Source organism: Paramormyrops kingsleyae, chromosome 1, assembly GCF_048594095.1.
Source record: "Paramormyrops kingsleyae isolate MSU_618 chromosome 1, PKINGS_0.4, whole genome shotgun sequence".
NCBI lineage: Eukaryota > Metazoa > Chordata > Actinopteri > Osteoglossiformes > Mormyridae > Paramormyrops > Paramormyrops kingsleyae.
In genome coordinates this window covers 9,412,972-9,432,934 of record NC_132797.1, presented here as the reverse complement: position 1 = coordinate 9,432,934, position 19,963 = coordinate 9,412,972, and the positions used below count along the sequence as shown (strand labels likewise).

Here is a 19,963-nt window from a genome sequence, read left to right as displayed (position 1 = left end):
GGCCACACACACACCTACGCACTGCGCACTGCAAAGTGGCTAGACACAATCCAAAAGGCAGCAAAGTCACTGCAGGGGGCCGAGCCGCATCTGGTGAAAACCCCAGACCCCCCTCAACATGGCACACCGTGTAGAGTCCTGTCATCTTGCTAGGCTCTGGGTTCAATATAACCATGCTTGCCAAAGGGAATCAGAATAGTAACCGGGACGAGAAGGAGCCTGTGATGTAAGTGAAAAACACGGAAGAACAACTATCTGGCCCAGAAGTAACCCGCCGTGTGGAGCAGGGGAACCACTATGTGGGGCAGGAGACACAGGGAGGGGCAGGAGAACCACTGTGAGGGGCAGATGAATCACCATGTGGGGCAGAAGACACAGGGAGGGGCAGGAGAATCACTGTGAGGGGCAGGAGAATCACTGTGAGGGGCAGGAGAATCACTGTGAGGGGCAGATGAATCACCATGTGGGGCAGGAGACACAGGGAGGGGCAGGAGAATCACTGTGTGGGGCAGATGAATCACCATGTGGGGCAGGAGACACAGGGAGGGGCAGGAGAATCACTGTGTGGGGCAGATGAATCACCATGTGGGGCAGGAGACACAGGGAGGGGCAGGAGAATCACTGTGTGGGGCAGATGAATCACCATGTGGGGCAGGAGACACAGGGAGGGGCAGGAGAATCACTGTGTGGGGCAGGAGAATCACTGTGTGGGGCAGGAGACACAGGGAGGGGCAGGAGAATCACTGTGTGGGGCAGATGAATCACCATGTGGGGCAGGAGAATCACTGTGTGGGGCAGGAGAATCACTGTGTGGGGCAGGAGAATCACCATGTGGGGCAGAAGAATCACTGTGTGGGGCAGGAGAATCACTGTGTGGGGCAGAAGAATCACTGTGTGGGGCAGGAGAATCACTGTGTGGGGCAAGAGAATCACTGTGAGGGGCAGGAGAATCACTGTGTGGGGCAGGAGAATCACCGTGTGGGGTAAGAGAATCACTGTGAGGGGCAGGAGAATCACCGTGTGGGGCAGATGAATCACCATGTGGGGCAGGAGACACAGGGAGGGGCAGGAGAATCACTGTGTGGGGCAGATGAATCACCATGTGGGGCAGGAGACACAGCGAGGGGCAGGAGAATCACTGTGTGGGGCAGATGAACCACCATGTGGGGCAGGAGACACAGCGAGGGGCAGGAGAATCACTGTGTGGGGCAGATGAATCACCATGTGGGGCAGGAGACACAGCGAGGGGCAGGAGAATCACTGTGTGGGGCAGATGAATCACCATGTGGGGCAGGAGAATCACTGTGTGGGGCAGATGAATCACCATGTGGGGCAGGAGACACAGCGAGGGGCAGGAGAATCACTGTGTGGGGCAGATGAATCACCATGTGGGGCAGGAGAATCACTGTGTGGGGCAGATGAATCACCATGTGGGGCAGGAGACACAGCGAGGGGCAGGAGAATCACTGTGTGGGGCAGGAGAATCACTGTGTGGGGCAGGAGAATCACTGTGTGGGGCAGATAAAGATGCGCTACTGACCCCTTAACCAGAACCCTGGTCTATCGGGGCATGAGACTCTGAGCCGTCTAAACGCTGCTGCTGGTGTCGATATTCATCAGGAGGCGAGCAAGGACTGGGTTTGAGGACCAGACACCGTGGCATCAGCGAATGAAATTTTCACATTTGATGGTTCCTATGAATCATCCAGCCATGGCAACTGACGCGCTTGTGAGAGCAGAACTGGCGTGAAGGAATCCATCAATTAAGCCACATGTCAAACTCAAACCCATTTGTCTTGTCGATTCGCGACACACCTACAATTCATATCTCCATCTACATCCAGTGGGGACGAAGCCAGTGCACAACTGGCCGCCGTACTCACCTTCAAAGCATTACAAGGGTTAAAACCTGCCCTGTATTTATGAGACTCTGAGAGCTGCTCTGGGGGGAGGAGGGTGGGGGGGGGTGAGGTTTAAATAACACGTGTTGGAAATGAAGGTCTGGTTTTAACTCGTCCCACATCTCAGGTAGACTGAGTCACTCCAGGCGGTGGGGAGGTGCCGCTGATCACTGGGCACGCATGATTCTTTATTTATTTTTATTTGTATAACACACAGAACATAATTATATCAAGTTAGAGACAAATGACTTAGCCTAGGGCAGAATGTACAAAGAACTAAAGACAGATGAGGGTAACAAACGCACCCAGTACAGTGCTATATTCACTATGACAATGTACAGAAAGGAGGAATACTCAGTCGTTCCTTTCCTCAGAAGAAAAGAAAAACAAAAAAGACTCACTTTGGGGAAATCTGGTAAGATGTTTACAGATTGAGATAAGAGGGACTGGGTTATCTGTAGAGCACCCACATTGTTGCCCTGTCATTTATTCGCCGATCTCCACGCACTACGCGGGACTGACTCACTGTTGTAGTGCCTGGAATGTTAGTTTACTTAAGCGGCACAGCATTTCTGTCTTTACATGGCTGCCATATTATTTTAAGCCTTTATAAGTGACTCTGATGCCTGAAAAAACAGGCAATCTGCACTTCTTTGTCAAACCTGGAGTCAGATAAAAGTGAAAGATTCAGTACAGACGCTCCTCTACTTACGAACGAGATACGTTCCGAATGGCCATTCGTAACTTGAAATGTTCGTAAGTCGTTTTTCAACATCATTTTAAGGGTATACGCAAGTACAAACGACTAGGATGCTGGGAGTACGTAGCTACGCTGCTGCGCGGCGGGAGTAGCGGCCAGAAGTCATGCTAGGCGGAATTGGTGCGCAGAAAAAAAAATTGATGTTGCGGACAGGAAACGGGAGCCCAAAGGAACACAATTTGGACTTACAGTCCTCTTCGTTCGTATGTCTGAAAGTTCATAAGTTGAAAGTTCGTAAATAGAGAAGCGTCTGTATTCATCTATTGCAGGCGGCCGTGGCACTGAGCTCACTGCTCGGGCTGGACATCCCTACTCTTCATATCCAGAACAGCAGTGCTCTGAGAGTCTTGGGATCAGTTAGTCAATTAGTAGGACCGCAGCCCTCTCTTCTCTCCTCCGCCATGACGCTTCGGGCCACCTCCACACCGCAGAGGTGAAAGGTCATGCCTTCAGCACTAACAGTTACCTAACATTTGACATGGTGCCACGAGAGAGGAAGGGAGAGGAAGTGGGGGCTCTGAGGGTGGACTGCAGGGGTCACGACTGACAGGGAAACCACAGAGTCAGGTCCGTAATGGAAGAACCTGATTGGACAGCTCATTAATACTGATAATGGCTGTGTCTCGTGGATAAAGCCTTTCACACAGCCTGAACAGAGGCATTCAGAGGGGTCTGCTGGGGCTTTATTTCCAAGGAGAAAAGGTAGCAGTTTAAAAGCTGATATATAACAGCGACTTCCAGAAATGGAAGCAGCTACAAGAGGCTATATAAGCAGAGATGAAGGGTCAGTGTTCAGGGTGTGATTACAAGGTCCAGGCAGGACAACAGCAAGCGACACAAACACAGACGCTTTCTGAGCAAAGGCCGAATCCCTCAGATGCTGATGTTCAGCTGCACGGTGAGCTGCCGCCCCGGTCGCAGGAGAGCGTGAGTACCAGGCTCTCAGCCGGCGGACGGCTAACCTTTGAAAATGAAGAAGCCTGCCTGCAGGACGAAAGAAATACCAGCGTCTTCCTGCTCTTTTATGCTTCCAAAAAAAAGAGAAGAATGCAGACATAGACTCACCAGGTCAACCAGTTTATCACTGAGAACTTTCGGCCTAATTCTGCTGAAGCCCAGAGGGCTACCAGGGACAGATCACAGGAACACGCTTGCAGATATGGACGTTCACTTAGCATAAATGACAGCTTTCAATTCAACACCATCTTGCCACGCAATTTAATCATAATTAGGCATAAAAACAGTCCGCCAGCAAATAAAGAATATTTTTATTTTTAAAACCTCACTCATCAGCCAGAATTCATTGTTCATTGTCATGTTCATTGTCACGATCCTTCCGGAATTCCAAGAACACTAACAACTGCTTATTATAGCCCCTGTTGCCCAATAACATAACGTGACACAATCAGAGACTGCGACCCAAAGCAAATGTGTCACAAGCACTTGAACAAAACCTGGAACAAAATCCTGCCTCTTTTTTAAAAAAACTCATCCTATTGCCCAACGATTACCTCACACTTCTGAGCCAGTCAGTCATGCAAAAGCAAAGCAGAACATTAAACTGAAATGGCTGCATTATTTCAGAGATGACAGGAGGGGCACCGTACCTGTAACGGACACCTTCATGGTCGCTTCCAGAGGCCGGTTATTGTCCAGGTCCCGGCTGAGCTTCAGGTCGCCATTGTCCTGGTTCAGAACCAGAAGACCCAGCTCATTCCCCTCCAGGAAACTGTAATGGAGTTTGTCCGATACATCTGGGTCATGGGCCGGCACCTTCCCAATCACCCCTGATGGGAAGCTGTTTGACTTGTTAGTAACGTAGTTGTTGAAAATGATTTCGAAGTCTTGCAGGATGGGGTAATTGTCGTTCACATCCACAAGCTGGATGTGCACGGTAGCCCGGCTGACCAGCGGCGCTGATGTTGCCTGGACCACAATCACATACTCCGTGGTGGTCTCGTAATCTAAATCTGCCAGCGCGATCAAGTCACCGGTGAAAATATCCAACTGAAAGACTTCTGGGAAATTTCCCTCTACGATCTGGTACATGATCTGCGCGTTGGAGCCCTCGTCCGGATCCGTGGCAGTGATCCGGGCCACAATAGAACCCACTGCACTGTTCTCCTTCACCCAGATGTTCAACACATCTTCAGCAAACACTGGCGCATTGTCGTTAATGTCCAGAACCGAAATCTGAATATTAACAGCGGCCTTCAAAGGAGGGACGCCCCAATCCACAGCATAGGCCTTCAGGTTGTACAAGGGCACATTCTCTCTGTCCAGCTTCCTGGCCGTCCTAATAATCCCAGAGTAGGCCTCAATAAAGAAGTCACCATCGCCGTCATCACCACCCTGGAATGTGTAGCTCAGTCTCCCATTGGACCCGGAATCCCGGTCAGAAGCAGAGATCTGCAGGACGCTGGTGTAGGTTGGTGCATCCTCAAACACAGAGCCCTGGTACATGTCACGAAGAAAGCGCGGTGCATTGTCATTAGCATCCAGGACAATGATCTCCACGTACGTCGTGTCTGATTTCTGAGGGATGCCGTTATCACGGGCGATGATGGCCAGTGTGTAGGAGGCTTGGTCCTCATAGTCAATCTCCATCTGGGTAGTGATGGCACCCGAATCAGGGTCAATTTTAAACTGGGGAACATTGTCCTCCATGATGTAGGTGATGCGGGCGTTCTCGCCCGTGTCCTCGTCAGTGGCACTGATCACCACCACCGTGGACCCAATGGGCTTGTCCTCACTCAACGTGACCTGGTAGTTGGTGTTCTGGAACACGGGCCGGTGGGTGTTGGCATCAGTGACGTTGATGAACACCTGGGCCGTGTCATGGCGCATGCCGTCTGAAGCGGTGACCGTCAGGATGTACTGCCGCTCCTGCTTGTAGTCCAGCGGCAGTGCCAGTGTGATGAGGCCGCCGCCACTCTGGCTGGTGATGGCGAACCGGTTGCGAGTATTCCCACTGGAGATCTGATAGGTCACCACGCTGTTGACATCCCGGTCAACAGCAGTGACCGTCAGGACGCTGGTGCCCACCAGGGCGTCCTCGTTAATCTTCAGTGAGTACAACTTCTGGCTGAAGGTGGGAATGTTGTCGTTGACGTCCAGCACGGTGATGCTGACACTGGCAGATGATGACATTGTGGGAAACCCCAGATCACGGGCCTCCACACCGAAGGTGTAAAACTCTGTGGTTTCCCTGTCGAGCTCCTCACTGACTGTAATCCAGCCGGTGCTGTTGTTGATGGTGAAGGGAAAGCCCGGGGTGGTGTCCAGCAGCCGGTACTCCAAGCGGGCGTTGTCTCCAGAATCTGCATCGATGGCCTGGATGTGAATCACCGAGTGTCCGACGGCCACATTTTCCAGCACGGTGGCTTGGAAAGGCGTGCTCACAAACATGGGGGCATTATCATTAATATCCACCACCTGGATCACCACCAGCCCCGTGCTGTTAATCAGAGGCGGGCGACCTCCATCCTGCGCCTTTATCCTCAAGTTGTACTCCCTGATCATCTCATAATCCAGCGGGTTGATGACATCGATGACGCCCGTGGGGGAGTGGATGTAAAACTGGCCCTTCACGTTGCCACTGATGATGCTGTAGGTCACCTTGGCGTTGTTGCCCTCATCTTGGTCAGTAGCTTCTACCTGTGCGACTTTAGTGTTGACGACCACGTTCTCCGGCACCTGAACCACATACCTTTTCTTACTGAACTGTGGGTAGTTGTCATTCTCGTCCTCCACTGTGATGTGCACAGTAGCTGTCGCACTGCGAGGTCCGGGGTCTTTGCCCTGGTCATTGGCTTCCACTATCAGTTGGTACCGGGACATAATTTCTCGATCCGGACGATCCCTGATCTTAACTAATCCATGTTTGGGATCAATTTCAAAAGCTGAGTTTACACCGTCTCCATTCACTATCTTATAGATCATATTAGCGTTGGATGGTGCATCTCCATCAGTAGCCCTGATGGTGAGCACCTCAAAACCCACCTCAACATTTTCCCGGATCCGGACCCTGTATTCTGTCTGCTCAAAAACAGGCCCATGGTCATTGGTGTCACTTACAGTGACCGTAAGGTAGGCGATAGCTGATCGCTGTGGAGTGCCATTGTCAGTCGCAGCAACTTTAAATACGTGCGTGTCTTTGACCTCGCGATCTAAGCGCTGCACGGTGGTTATACTGCCGGTCTGCGGATTGATTTGAAAGAAGTCGCTGGATCTTCTGTCAAAAAGCGCCTCCATCCCGTACTCTACTCTGCCGGCCTCTCCGTCGTCCGGGTCATGCGCCTTGAGTGTAATAACACGGGTACCGGCCGGCTCATTCTCCGGGACTGACACCTGATAGTTGGGCAGCTGAAACTGAGGAGCGAAGTTCACGTTTCTCTTGTTCCGTCTGATCCACAGGTTTGGATCGCGGTCCGTAAGCCGTCCTGACCATGAACCATTAGTGACAACGAAGCGCAGCCTCACCCGCATGGAGAGCCGCTTGTTCTTCGCGGTGTGCATCCAGCAGTGTAAATTCACCTCGCTTTTGTCCCCGGACCGCACACAGATCTTCCCATTTAACTGTGGTAAACTTTCCTTAGTATTCAATGATGGCAAATTTAAATGCAGCTGAGGATTAGTGTCTGTGCACGTCAGATCAGAAAACTGGAAATCGCGAGCAAATGCGGGTACATATTTCTTTACATTCAACGGCAATTTACCTGCGGAGAAGCAGGATGTTGCGTTCAGTCTTGAAAGGTGATTAATGTAGATATCAGGCTTACCTAGGGGACTCTTTCGCCTGTATGTGATGAAGCAGCCCTGGCCATGTGCAAAGACACTGAAGCGCGCCCGTAGGAGAGCCTGAGATGTCAGGGAGGAGATCCTGACATGGAGCGGCGCCGGGTTCCTCTCCAGGAGCGCACAGTCAACTCTGCGGGACAGGCTCAGAGCTCCTCCTTGCTTCTCAATCTCCAACACGCTCCGGAGATATTTGGGGGTTAAAGTCCTGTCGATTTTATAAATCCAGCCATGACCGACGGATAAGTTTGCCAAAACGGCGCCCGGGCGCAGAGAGTGCGAAACGTGTAGATCGAAACATGCCAGCATGGGGACGTGGAGCAGAAGCGCAGTCCAGACCCAGACCCAGCTCACCGGCAGCTCCATGGCTTAAAAAGTCCACAAATCCACGCAAGTGCAGGAAAACACCGAGAAGGTGCCTTAACTCCACCTGTGCCGGCGCATCGTGCTGCTCTCCCCGTCCGTGAGCCTCGTTAAACAGGCACCTTCACGCCGCGTCCCATCATCTCCACGTTAACTTTAAAGTGACTCCAAAATGGCTCCGCAGTTCCCCTCCTCCGAAAGTGATTAGCATAAACCTGCTGTGCGTGTCCCACTGGGGACTCCTCTCCGGGGCTTTCGTATGGATATCGGCTGGTATCTGCCACCATTGTCTCACTCATCTTTGTGATGGTTTGTTAACATGCATTGTATTTTAAATGCTCTTTCTTCCCAGCTCCGTTACATCAAGAGCTTTTTTGCCACTGAAACTTCCTCCTGATTGCCTGCCGTATTCTGACTCTCACGTATGCGTGAACTGGAAAATTTCATACAATAAAACGGTACAATTATAGGAATTCATTAGTTATAAACTGAATTATATTACTTTATGCAGTTGTAAAAAGTATTTATAAATCACAGACAATTTTCACTTAAACCCGGCATAGACACATTTCAGCAGATTCTGTTTTATTACGCTTCAGAACAATATTACTGTCACTCCGTGTAGAAATTAATTATTAAAGTAATAATTCTTTGGCGCGTAACGACTGTATGTTTATAAAACTTACTATTAACATTTAAAACGAGAATCTACTGAAAAATGGTGTATCACGGTAATTTGACATCCAACTAGTGAAAAGATAAAAATCGAACTAATTCTGCCTTAAAGTGTTTTTCCTACGCAACCAATTAAAATAACTAAAGTCTTTTTAAAAATTGAAAATTACATTCTCATGTCCGTGTTTTAAAATGCTGTACTGTTGCAAGAGCTGGAGTACGACTTTAAAATAATCAGTCGGCTTTTTTGTAACTGTTGTCTTTCCCATTGCGGTCAAAATGTTTCCTTCAGTTATCAGCACATAAATTCCCCGCAAACACCCGTGTTAAACACCGGAGTAACATACACATACATGTCACTAACTGGTCAGGTAGGCCTGCTTTTTTTAGGAGGGGCAGCAATCAGCAAGTGGCGCAGAAAGACATTTAGGCTTCGCTGAGCGCCCTCGGTGTGGAGGCTTGCTGCCTTATGAATATAAGCATGAATATATATGAATTCATGTGAGGTCCTGCCAGAAAGGGAGGCTGCGGGCAGCTCTCAGGGATTTTGCTGTGTCTGCTGACCCCTCTTGCGTCCCCATTCTGCCAGTTTCCCTCTCTGGCTCTTTATGTAATGCGAGACCCTGGAATTATGGGCTTTTGCCTGCTTCTTACTTTGCTCGGTGAGTTATTGGCATAGGAATGCTTTGTCTATTGTCATTCTCTGATACGTCATGTTACATACCTCGAATCATGTCTGTGAAAAGGAAATTTCATCTCCACAACCCTATTAAAACTTTGAGCAGCTTTAAAATCCACGATAATTCAAAGGCATTCTTCTGACACACTAATTTTGAACCAATATCAAACTAACTAAAACTGAACAGCTTCTGTTTTGCGTTACCTGGAACCGCTGAGCAGTCCCATGTCATCAAAATGAAGAACAAAGAGTTTAACACTTAAAAAGAGACGAAAAGGTAAATTTACATGGTGATTGCGAATCCCATTGAACGTTGATGACGAGAATGATGACAATAATCTAATAATCTTAAAAACTATAAAAGCATCCCTTAAATTTACTGTATGGGTGAAATATTTAAATGCATCAGCACCGAATGAATTCTTCTTCGGTGGTGTCACTTTCTAAAAATCTCTGAAGATTTTGCAGGGTTACTTGTATTGATGGAAGACGATGGATGATTTCAATGCAAATACAATAATGTCCATAGTGGAGAACAGCGCCACCTGGTGGAGCAATACGTCTATTTAGCCGGAAGAAATTAACATCGACTACTACATTATTCTAGTGTAATGATCCATCCATCCAATCCGCTAATCTGACGCACGAGGGGAGCCTGCGCTTAATCCGTTGAGCTCAGAGCACAGGGGACTCCAGGGATGAGTTTTCTAGCTGCAATGTAAAGTGAACATGCAACTAGCTGCATCACATTATTTAAATGATTGCCTTTATATTTCTGACACTGTATGTCCAAAGCCACGTACAAATGAGGCAGGTAACACATTACAAGCACACGCATTTAGTTTAGTTTTCCAAGTAGTCCAAAACACAATTCTCTCACATTATGATGGGGGAATGAACTCGAGCAGAAGATGAGGCATTCATAAGTTACGTCTGGTTTTTATTACTATTTGAGGGAAGGACGACCCTGTGAATTATAGGCATTTGCCAGTTAAATAATGACATTATTTTGAGGATTGACTGTTTATAAAGAATTTTCAGTAGAAACAACCCGCTGATGTTTACTGTTAAAGCCTAACTGTTCGCTACTTTCGTTTGATTACAGTAAGTACAATTTCGTTTGTTCAATAAATGAATTTTTCTTAAATCCTCTAAACTGACGCTCGCATTTTGGAGGGAAAACAGGAATGTGGGAAAAGATGCACCATGATGGAGGGCTGTGCTGAACCTTTACCATGCAGTCCATCCTAGCACTAATGCAGAGGAGAAACCAATGTAAAAGGAGACGTTTACCACCGCGACTGCCATTCCGGCAAACAATCATGGCACTGTACTTGGGACCCGTGGATGAGGGAGACCTGAGGAATCACCACAGTAAACACACTGGAGCCCCCTACCAGCTAATATGATCCTCTACAGTCTCAGAAAAAAAAAGAGTAAAAATGTGTACCTCTGCTTGTCACTGGGGCTGTTCCTTCCAGGATCTGCCAATTGTACCCTTAGCTGTAGGTAATAGTAGTTTTTAAGGTACAGAAATGGACTCTCAGAACATTTCTGTACCATTGATGCAGCATTAATGATCTTTGTACCTTTGGGATGCTCCTCAGAGACCTGTTTCTCTACCTTAAATGGTACCATTACAAGGGTACAGCCCCAGTGACAAAGGTACATAATTTTACCCTTTTTTCTGAGAGGATAGTGCAAACCTCACTTAAACACATGTATCATAGTTTTAATAAATCCACTTTGTAAGACAATCAGTGATTGCTCATCAGCATTTTTCTGGTGTGTTTAAAACAGCATACAGAAGAAACAACTAAGTGTTTAAAAACTATGAAAGCATCACTTAAATTTACTGTATGGGTGAAATATTTAAACGCATCAGCACTTTTCCACTGTCAATACGGTGTAAATCAAAAACGAAGTGTACAAAAGTCTTTTATGCTTCCTTAATGAGGAAATAAGTCCCATAAATAGAAATGTTCACTGCCCAGTAACGCAGAAGCACGACAGCTGGTGCCTCTGTCACACAGTCTGGAGGGATGTGCTGAACAGAGGCATAAAGTGGAGAAACAGAGATGAGTCTTAACCCAAATGACTGCCGGTGAGCTGGAATAGTGAGTAATACGGTTTTTACGGCCTCAAACATGTATAGCGTCGGCTGCTGTTTTATTTTTTGCTGCAGTGCTGGGAAGCAGCTTTTGTTGGGTAGGAAAAAAAAAAGGGCAGAACACTTGGCATTAAAGAGGAAACCTCCAGTTTTATACAAATGTTTCAAGCAGCTGATGTTCCACATATTCATAATCTCCATTTAAGACACCATAAGCACCACTTTGCTTGTTTAGTAAATGACTATATCACACATCATTTAAACAGATGCACATTTGTTTATACTGAGGGTACATTTGAATGTTGCTAATGAATTTGCAGCCTGTTTACGCTTATAAACAATGAGCTTGATGGCAGCCGTCCCAGAGGAACAGCCTGCACTTCACCACAGATCGTCTGTGTTACAGTTCTGCCATGAATCCCAATGGACTGCAAGTTTCATCAAAATAAACTCCCGTAAGTGCATATACCTTACAGCATATTACAAAAGACAGTTTTCCCTCATAAATTTTTTAAGTATTATTCTACCAAAATGGCAAGCTGCCCCTTTTTTGTTAAGAACGTGTCACAAAATATATTACAGATTAACAAATTGCAGTTCAAACTTCCTACCAGGAGAACATCTGTGGGTTCCAGCATGAAAGGCAGATGACCGTGTTTTGCAGAGGTACCATCATAATGTTTGAGCAGAAACACAGGTAGGTCCCACAGCATCAGTAATGTCCATTTGCCGCCCTGTACTTTTTACACACTTTACTGCATAACACACTTCACTGCGTAACGCCTCTCCCAAGATGGTGTGCAGCTAAAGGACATCCTTCACTGCCATTCTGCAGACCACAGCATCCAGCAAGCTTCCACAAGCCTCCTCTGCGAGTGTCACCTTATACACCTGGAGGAAGAACAACAAGCTGCACTGGTTACCAGGAGCGCGAGCTGGGTTCAGGGTCACCAAGTCCGCAGATAGGGGAGCCCCTGTGCGCTAATCGTCACGTGTCCTCCGATGCTGTTGGGCAGTGCTTCCTAACCCAATCCTATGGACTGTCTGGGGGTCCCCAAAACCCGGTTTGAGAAACACTCCTGTAGGGCCCACACTGAAAACAGCAAACCACACCTTACATGCCACATCTAAGCACCTTCCAGAGGGAGCTGACAATTGTTTACATACGACGTGTAATTTGGAATTTGGGGATGAATGGTGCTAGTTTGTGAATTACTGAAAGGAGTTAATGGTCATATTGTGCCACCTAGTGGCAGACAACAGTTACTGCATTTTTTGGGATATTCTTTCCACAACCCCAAGGGGGACGCTGTGAATTGAAGCCAAGGGCACAGTTTCGAACGGACACCAATCCACCTCAGTGTATTCATAGCTAAACGGGTAAATTTACAGACGGGGCTGAGAATGGATCCAAACCCTGTCAGACAGCAGTGCCATGAATTCATGGAAGTATGTAGCCAGTGGTTAGCTCTCACAAACCTACGGAAAGATACATTGATGATTGAAGCAGATTAACCTTTTTCACTTTTGGGATGTCGCTGATGGTGGCAAGATGCTCAACTGGAATCTGCTGACCATCCACCTTGGCACAAATGGCATCTATATTATGACTGTCCTCTTCCGTATGAATCAGGGCAATAAGAACGGCACTGTCGCTGTCGGAGGTGCCAAACTTTTTGAAAGCCTCTGATATCTGAAATTGAAGAAAATCAAAACCCAAAACTCATGCCACATGCTTAGACACACATAACCTGCCCATATTATCGTGTTTTTAAAACATATTAATACGAATAATTGTGCAACTTACGTTATTTGTAGGACAAAGATTAAATATTACTTCAGAATAAAGACTCCTTGTCTTCATTTTCCCAACCCTTTGCAGATGAAGTGCTTTATTTGCAGCAATCTGAACCTGAAACGGACCGACCACCTGTGATGGGAGAAAAAGCCTTAAGACTCTATTAAAGGCTGCCCTTACTGTATGGACATGCACGCTGTAAACAGATGTTTACTAGATGTTGTGTTTATATAAAGCTTACGCGTGCAGCGTATCGAGTGGTTTAGTCTAACCCGCATTAAGTTTGTACCTGCAAAGATTCGACATAACGCTGTGTTAATCACACGTTTTAATCACATGTGTTTTTATAGGCACGGTGTCTCACCATTGACGGGTTTATTAGTGCGCAGCTGATCTCCCCTCCAATGGCCGCTTTCCGCAGCTCCGCCGCGTTTTTAACATCCTTAAACAGGCACTGGGTCACGACACTGTCGGGAAACAATTCCAGCTGCTGGGTTAGCTGCATTTCCATAAAACAAAGCAATACTTTGTGTTGATATGATCCGGAAAATCACACGGCTATTCTCATCCAGCTGTCTGTATAGAGGGGGAACAATATCGATGTGACCCACCAGAACCCTCAAAGAAACGTTCCGCCTTAACCCATGCTTTATCCCAGCCTTTGGAGGGTGGCCATATGTCTAGACACGTCTTTAAACACGTTTTTACAGTATTTTGTATACTCAGATGACATAATTGTGTATGCACACTATCACTATCCTGAAGTTCGCCTTCTGTCAAACCGGGCAAAATGAGAAGTAGGCTACAGTAGCATTATGGCTCTTAGTTATTCCATTTCATGACCGATATTTTTCTGTAAATATTAAATATATTAAATATAACTTAATTTTCATGTTTAAGTGACGGAAAAGTTGACTGTCTTTTTGCGTAGCAATCCATTGCGGTCAGGCTGGTTCTTAAACACCCTTGAAGAAATAATTATCCATCCATCCTCCAGAAGCGTATCCAGTATAGCGTTGCCTTGGAGGGGCGTCCCAGGTCCACAAGTATATAAACCAGTCGTCTGTAAATGGACCATCAGCGTGGTTTTGTTTTTGTGCGTGTGATGGACTCGGACTCTGATAGAGCACTACAATCGCATAGCGCTAGGTCGCATTTTCTCCACTAGGTGTCGTATAAATACTTCGTTGTCTTTCCATATCCTACCTACTTTTTCAGATTGATGGGCATACTGTTGTGGGGTTCTAATCCATCTCAGGACGCACACCAACTAGGAGTTCACAGGCTTAAACCTCCATGACGCAGGGAAAACATGGAAACACCACACACCCATGCGGGATTTGAACGGCAACACAAAAACGGATGAAGTAATTTAATTGTGCGACCGACAGAGCTACCACAACAACCACAAATTGATTGTTTTTTTATCATTTGCACTAGCTTACATTTTGAGTGACTGCTGATCCTGGGTATCGATGCTGGTTGTCTGCACCTCCCTATCCAAAAGTAACTTGCAATTTCCTTTATTTATGTAATACAGCTGGATCTTTTACACGTGTAATAAGGGTTAGGTACCTCAATCAAGGGTACAACAGCAAAGTCTTCCAGGCACATAGGAAACGTGAGTCCGCCATCACATATTCTTGTCAGATGAAATTGAAAAGGATTGATTCTTGGAAACGAATTCAGCTCCATGAATCACATCCTATGTAATTGTTTTTAAAACCCTACATGTCGAGAAGGCGTAAATGAATGGATGATATAGCCTTACTGTCAGCAAATTTGTGCAAGGGCATTATTTTATGCACTTTTCATTCAAACTACTTAACATCACTGACAGTCTCCAGAAATGAGGACGGATTTGGTCATTAAGCTCAGAGGCTGTGCTTAGACATCTGCAGAATAAATAGTTTAAAAGTTGCTGTATTTGAGTGAATTATTTAAAGCAGCCCTTCCTGTAGTTTTCATGCTTAAGAGCATTGCATTTTCACTCAGCTGCTGAAATGTTTACAGCTTGGGCAGATATTGGCTGGGGACGGGCCAGTTTCCTGTGAGTCTCTGTAATACAGCATCCGTATTTAAAAAAAACCTTCATGCTCAGCATGTGCTGTAATACTACAGTATAGTGAAGACAAGGCCACAGAAAATAATATTTATGATCTTAGCTGGTGGCATAGTACAAAAACCTACTTTCCTATCCGGTCACAGTGGCTTATAGCCATGCTGATTGTCTGGCTAACCCTGAACAATGGCCGAAATTGCTTGGGATTCTGTCTCCACCACACGAGATTCAGTGCAAAACGTATCTGCCACCCCAGACTCTGTTAGTGCGCAAGTATGAAAACCGCCATGTTTGCCTCCATAGCAAAATAATTACACTTGTTATCAGGTGTGCATTCTTGTTTAAAAGATGAGCTGCTTTGAAAGCGGAATATACAGAATTAGTCATACAGAGTTACCTCTGCTCGTCAAAAGGGACTTCAAATGGCCAATTACGGAATGGAGTGCACTCGCAATTAAAGCTGCGCTGCTCAAGTGTGCTGCTGGCCTGCGGGACTCGCAGCAAAAGCTCTTTTGTCTAATCGTTAGCAAACGCGTCAGCGTTGCGCAGGTCATGAGTTAATGTTCATTACTGCTGAATTAAACAAACTGTTGGGTGGGTCAAATGTTGGTGTTGTTGAGCAATATTATCTCATTCAGGGAGCTGCCTTTCCTCATCCGGGGTCATTTTTACTTTTTGTTATGTGTCGTCAATGTGCTTTTTTAGTGTACATTACTTGACACATTTTTTTTAAATGCCTTTAATCACAGCAGACTAAAAAAAATAAACCTCTTCACACTCATTGTTCTCAAAAGAGCTGCTGATGACCGACTGCGGGAGGTAAAGCTAAAATATCACGGAATTGTTTTTGTTAAAGTTCACCGGAAATGTCTTGAAGGCAAACTGCTGCGTCTAGATTTATTCGAGAGACGGGACGCAAATAAGGATTATTAAATGCGGAATGAGACGCAGCCCACTCTACAGCGTCCTGGGCTATCCTTTGTGTTGGCAATGCGCCAGATAATGCACCAGGAAATCAAGGATAGAGAAACCTGGAGATCATGGCCCATGTGAAGAAAACATCATCAAACACCCAGCAGGCTGAAACAATGAAAACATGAATTACTCACTGAGAAATAAATAAAAAATAACTGTAACTGCACATATAAGAGGCTTTCGGTGACTTACCCGCTCTCCAGGCATGCTTCAGTCTGCTGGATTTACGTATTCCTGCTGTAGCATAATCCCATCATGAACATTACAGGAGCCCCATGCCCATCGGCAGGCTGGAGGACGGTGCCAACCCTAGAAAGTCACCTCACCCAAGGATATAACTAACCACAGGGGAATCACTATACTGAGACACAGGGAGGTGCCTTTGGGATGAGGCGTGGAGGTAAGAGCTGTGGACACAAAGTGAGAGAGAGGCCTACTGTTCAGAGCTGGCCTGCCTTCCTAAAAATTGATATAGTAACAGTTCCTTTCATCTTCACATTGTGTTCTGGTGCTGGAGTCAGTTGGGCTGTTAATTAATCAAACAAAATTGGGGGATGATTTGAATGACGATTAGCTAGTGCACATTTTGGGAATGATTTTAAATAGGTAGCCTGTTTGCAATCATTACTAGCTCTTGATTAATTTCAGCGGCAATTTAGGGTTTGTCTCCTAAAAAAAAAAAAACAAATAAAGGGACAATAACGTCAAGAACAAACGTGTGATGTTTTCTATGTGCCTATTAAGAATTTGTCAATGATTAAAAATGAGTAACACTGCATTAGTGAAGGGGATTCAATACTGAGACCTTGAAGGGCAGAGTCTGATTCAACACCGAGACCTTGAAGGGTAGAGTCTGATTCAACACCAAGACCTTGAAGGGTAGAGTCTGATTCAACACCAAGACCTTGACGGGCAGAGCCTGATTCAACACCGAGACCTTGAAGGGTAGAGTCTGATTCAAGACAGAACAGAAATGCTCTCAATTCTGAGACGAGAGTAAATGAAAAAGTGGTCTTGAGTACTACAACCGTTTTTCATTTAAAGGTGTGAGTATTGTTGTACTCTTACCGGTACGCTCCCAGTTCGATGGCACCTCCGCCTGGCTGCCACATGCACTCGGCACCACCGTTACTACACCCTGCATCATCACACATCAGTGCTGCGCTTTACTGCATGAGGTCCCCCGATAGAGTAATGTTACACATGTGCTTTGAAAGTTACAATGATATACTTCAGAAGGAATCATTTGACACCCAAAAAACTGTGAGTCATGTCAAATAGCAGTATTCCTGGGTAATTTACACCTATTATGGTTTAGCAGGTTTTAGTGAAACACTGTTAATTGTGCTGAATAACAGTATGTATGCATATAGTCATACCCATTTGATTCTGTTCAGTCTGTGCCTGAAAAATGTACCTCGGACATTTGGAAGCAGAGCACATCCCCTTCAAATGTTTCAGTCTGCAAATAAAAGCTGTTTTCCCCCGTGATCCAGTGGAGGTCTATGACAATCAACATTCTGCACATTTAGTGTCTTTAGTTGCAGAGTGAACTTAAAATTCTACAGGAAATCTCACAGAATACCCACCAAAGCATGAGTTCTTGCCTGGTGTGAGAATCAGCCTCAGTGATCCATAACCTCAGGAGCTCTGTCCTGTGCTGTGGACTGGAAAACCGTGGAGAGTCTCTCCATGATCCCACAGAGGTTGGAGTGACGAAGATTTCCAAAAATTACATCCATGTTCAAGTCTCAGATTTTTATTGTTACACGTGATCCAAGGAACACAGTGAAAATCTTATGCCCAAGGTTACCAACTTTCATGCATCAGGCATGACACTCAACACATGCATGAGATCTTACGATAAATCTATATTATTCCATTACGAACCTAAAATAAGCTGCGTCAAAAGCACTGGGACAGTTTGCAAACCCTACAGACAAGGTCATAAAACTCTTACATGCATGTAAATGTGTGGGCAGACTTGTCTCACATTGAACATTTCATACCAGCCAGCTGACCAAAGTTGGCATCCTTGTATGCCACAGTCAGAGGCACCGCAAGGCGTGGGAAAGTACGGACGATTCCAAGGGCCCCTGAGTGACAGGGGGCCTAGAAAATTTAGAAAATAATTGGATTGGTCTGGACTGGTGGGGCCAATATGATATGTCTTCATGGGGTCCAAAATCTCTAGCAACGCCTCCGATCACAGTTGCAGGGCGGAGGACAGATGCCTGAGGGGACAATAGGACAGACAGCAGTGCATTAAGAGAGAAGATGCATTAAGAGAGAAGTGCAATATTGGATGAGAAACATTACACATGGTGCATGTGTGTTCATATTTTACTCATTTACCTAACTTTAAATCAAAGCACAGTCAAGGAAAAGGTTACACTTTAGGTGGAGTTCCTAGAAAATTAACCCACAATCTTTGCATTGTTAGCAGAATGTCCTACTTCAGGCTGCCCCAGTTCCGGTCCAGGAGGGCCAGTCTGCCACACAGTTTGCAGATTTCCCTGCTGAAACACACCTTATTCAGCTCTCCACCTAACTGCCAGTTTGGTGTGTCAGAGCTGGGAAATCCGCAAACTGTGTGGCAGACTAGCCTCTCCAGGACCGGAACTGGGGAACCTTGCTGTACTTGTTATGCTGCAAGAGGAGTTTCTTTGGTTTCTCTCTGTGGAAGTGAAGTATTTAAGCCATAAAACCACGCGTGAAAAAAATTGTGACAATGTCTCAGATTTGACGTCTCTCAGCATGAGAATACGTCCTGGCTTCTGCCTTTTTAGTTTTTCAGGAGGTGCCAACGTTTAAGACGTCTCTCTCGAGCGAGAAACTCTGGCGCCAAGTACACGAAACACAACTGAGTGCGAAGCAGCCATGAATGATTGATGAGCTAAATGATACGGCACTCAGTTAACGGTGGCTAATGCTCTGTTAACTGTGTGGCGTCATTACTGAAGCCTGTTCACATGCAGGTTTACACATGTTTCTGAGCAGGTATTTAAGGATGAAAGACACACGGACACAAAGGGTTGAACCCGCAGAGGTGAACAATAAAGATAAACACCCTACGGCATTCGGCGCAGCACATCACAGCCAAAACCTCACGAGTCCTTCAAAGAACCCATTAACGACCGCACTCGTTTACACATTAAGGGACAATCGGCCAGCAGAGTGGATATCATTGTAGTACTGAGGGGCATTTTTGCATTTATAAATAAGTGCTTATGAAGAGGCAGAATAAGTGCGGAGATTATAAAAAGCTTTTTCTCCCTTTTAAAGACAAATGTTGGAGGAGTATGTGCGATAATGTCACAGTCCTAACAGATGATGATTCCTTCAAGGTTCATGCCACCGTCGGCTGTTACTATCAAGAGATTTTATTCAGTGATTCTCGGGGTTTATCTGTAAGAGGAGCCTTGAGTCTCTCCCCACCTTTAAAGGCCATCTTGTTCAGTTACTCTGGCTGCTACAGCTATGTCACTACCCCCTCCCCCCAATCATGTCACCATGCTTTGCCTCATACTCCATAGTGGTGCTAGGAGGAGCACATCACAGGGGGGCGCTGGAGAGCATTTTGCTGGAGGGAGGCTGGTGTATGGCGCAGTGTGTGTTGGCCTGGGGGGGTGGGGGTGCTGAGCTGGAACATGCAAGCAGGCCAAGGTGGGAGGGATCATACTGGCATGTCCCCCGCCTCCAGGGGGTGTGATCATTCACGCATGGGACAGCATTTTTGTGATGCCTATCTTGGTGAGTCACTGCTGCCCCCCCACCCCAATCCCAACGACTGTTAACCCCATAGTGTAGGAATGGCCACCGTGCTGTCTGCCACAGCCAGGA

General features: G+C 46.3%; 2 protein-coding genes across 5 annotated transcripts in view; both read right to left on the bottom strand.

Moving 5' to 3' along the window:
- celsr1a (cadherin EGF LAG seven-pass G-type receptor 1a) overlaps positions 1-8,136 on the bottom strand; it is a 61,131-nt gene extending 52,995 nt beyond the window's left edge. For 2 of the 3 annotated variants that reach the window (XM_023830224.2, XM_023830226.2), the window contains exon 1: positions 4,269-8,135. In XM_023830224.2, the coding sequence (XP_023685992.2) occupies positions 4,269-7,824 (3,556 nt within the window). In that variant the 5' untranslated portion in view covers positions 7,825-8,135. Of the gene's footprint in view, positions 1-4,268 lie in introns of all 3 variants that reach the window. The other variant, XM_023830223.2, reaches the window with a different exon arrangement.
- A 3,279-nt stretch (positions 8,137-11,415) lies between these two features.
- Positions 11,416-14,328, bottom strand: tprkb (Tp53rk binding protein). 2 transcript variants are annotated; one of them, XM_023830198.2, is made up of 5 exons: positions 14,294-14,328; positions 13,448-13,550; positions 13,093-13,215; positions 12,802-12,978; positions 11,416-12,176 (listed from the first exon to the last, which is right to left on the bottom strand). In XM_023830198.2, the coding sequence occupies exons 1-5, from the start codon at positions 14,311-14,313 to the stop codon at positions 12,090-12,092; spliced, it is 510 nt and encodes a 169-aa protein (XP_023685966.2). In that variant the 5' UTR covers positions 14,314-14,328; the 3' UTR covers positions 11,416-12,089. The 2 variants fall into 2 exon arrangements, with proteins under 2 accessions (XP_023685966.2, XP_023685965.2); XM_023830197.2 differs by lacking the exon at positions 14,294-14,328 and having other exon boundaries at positions 13,448-13,688.
- Positions 14,329-19,963: the final 5,635 nt, after the last annotated feature.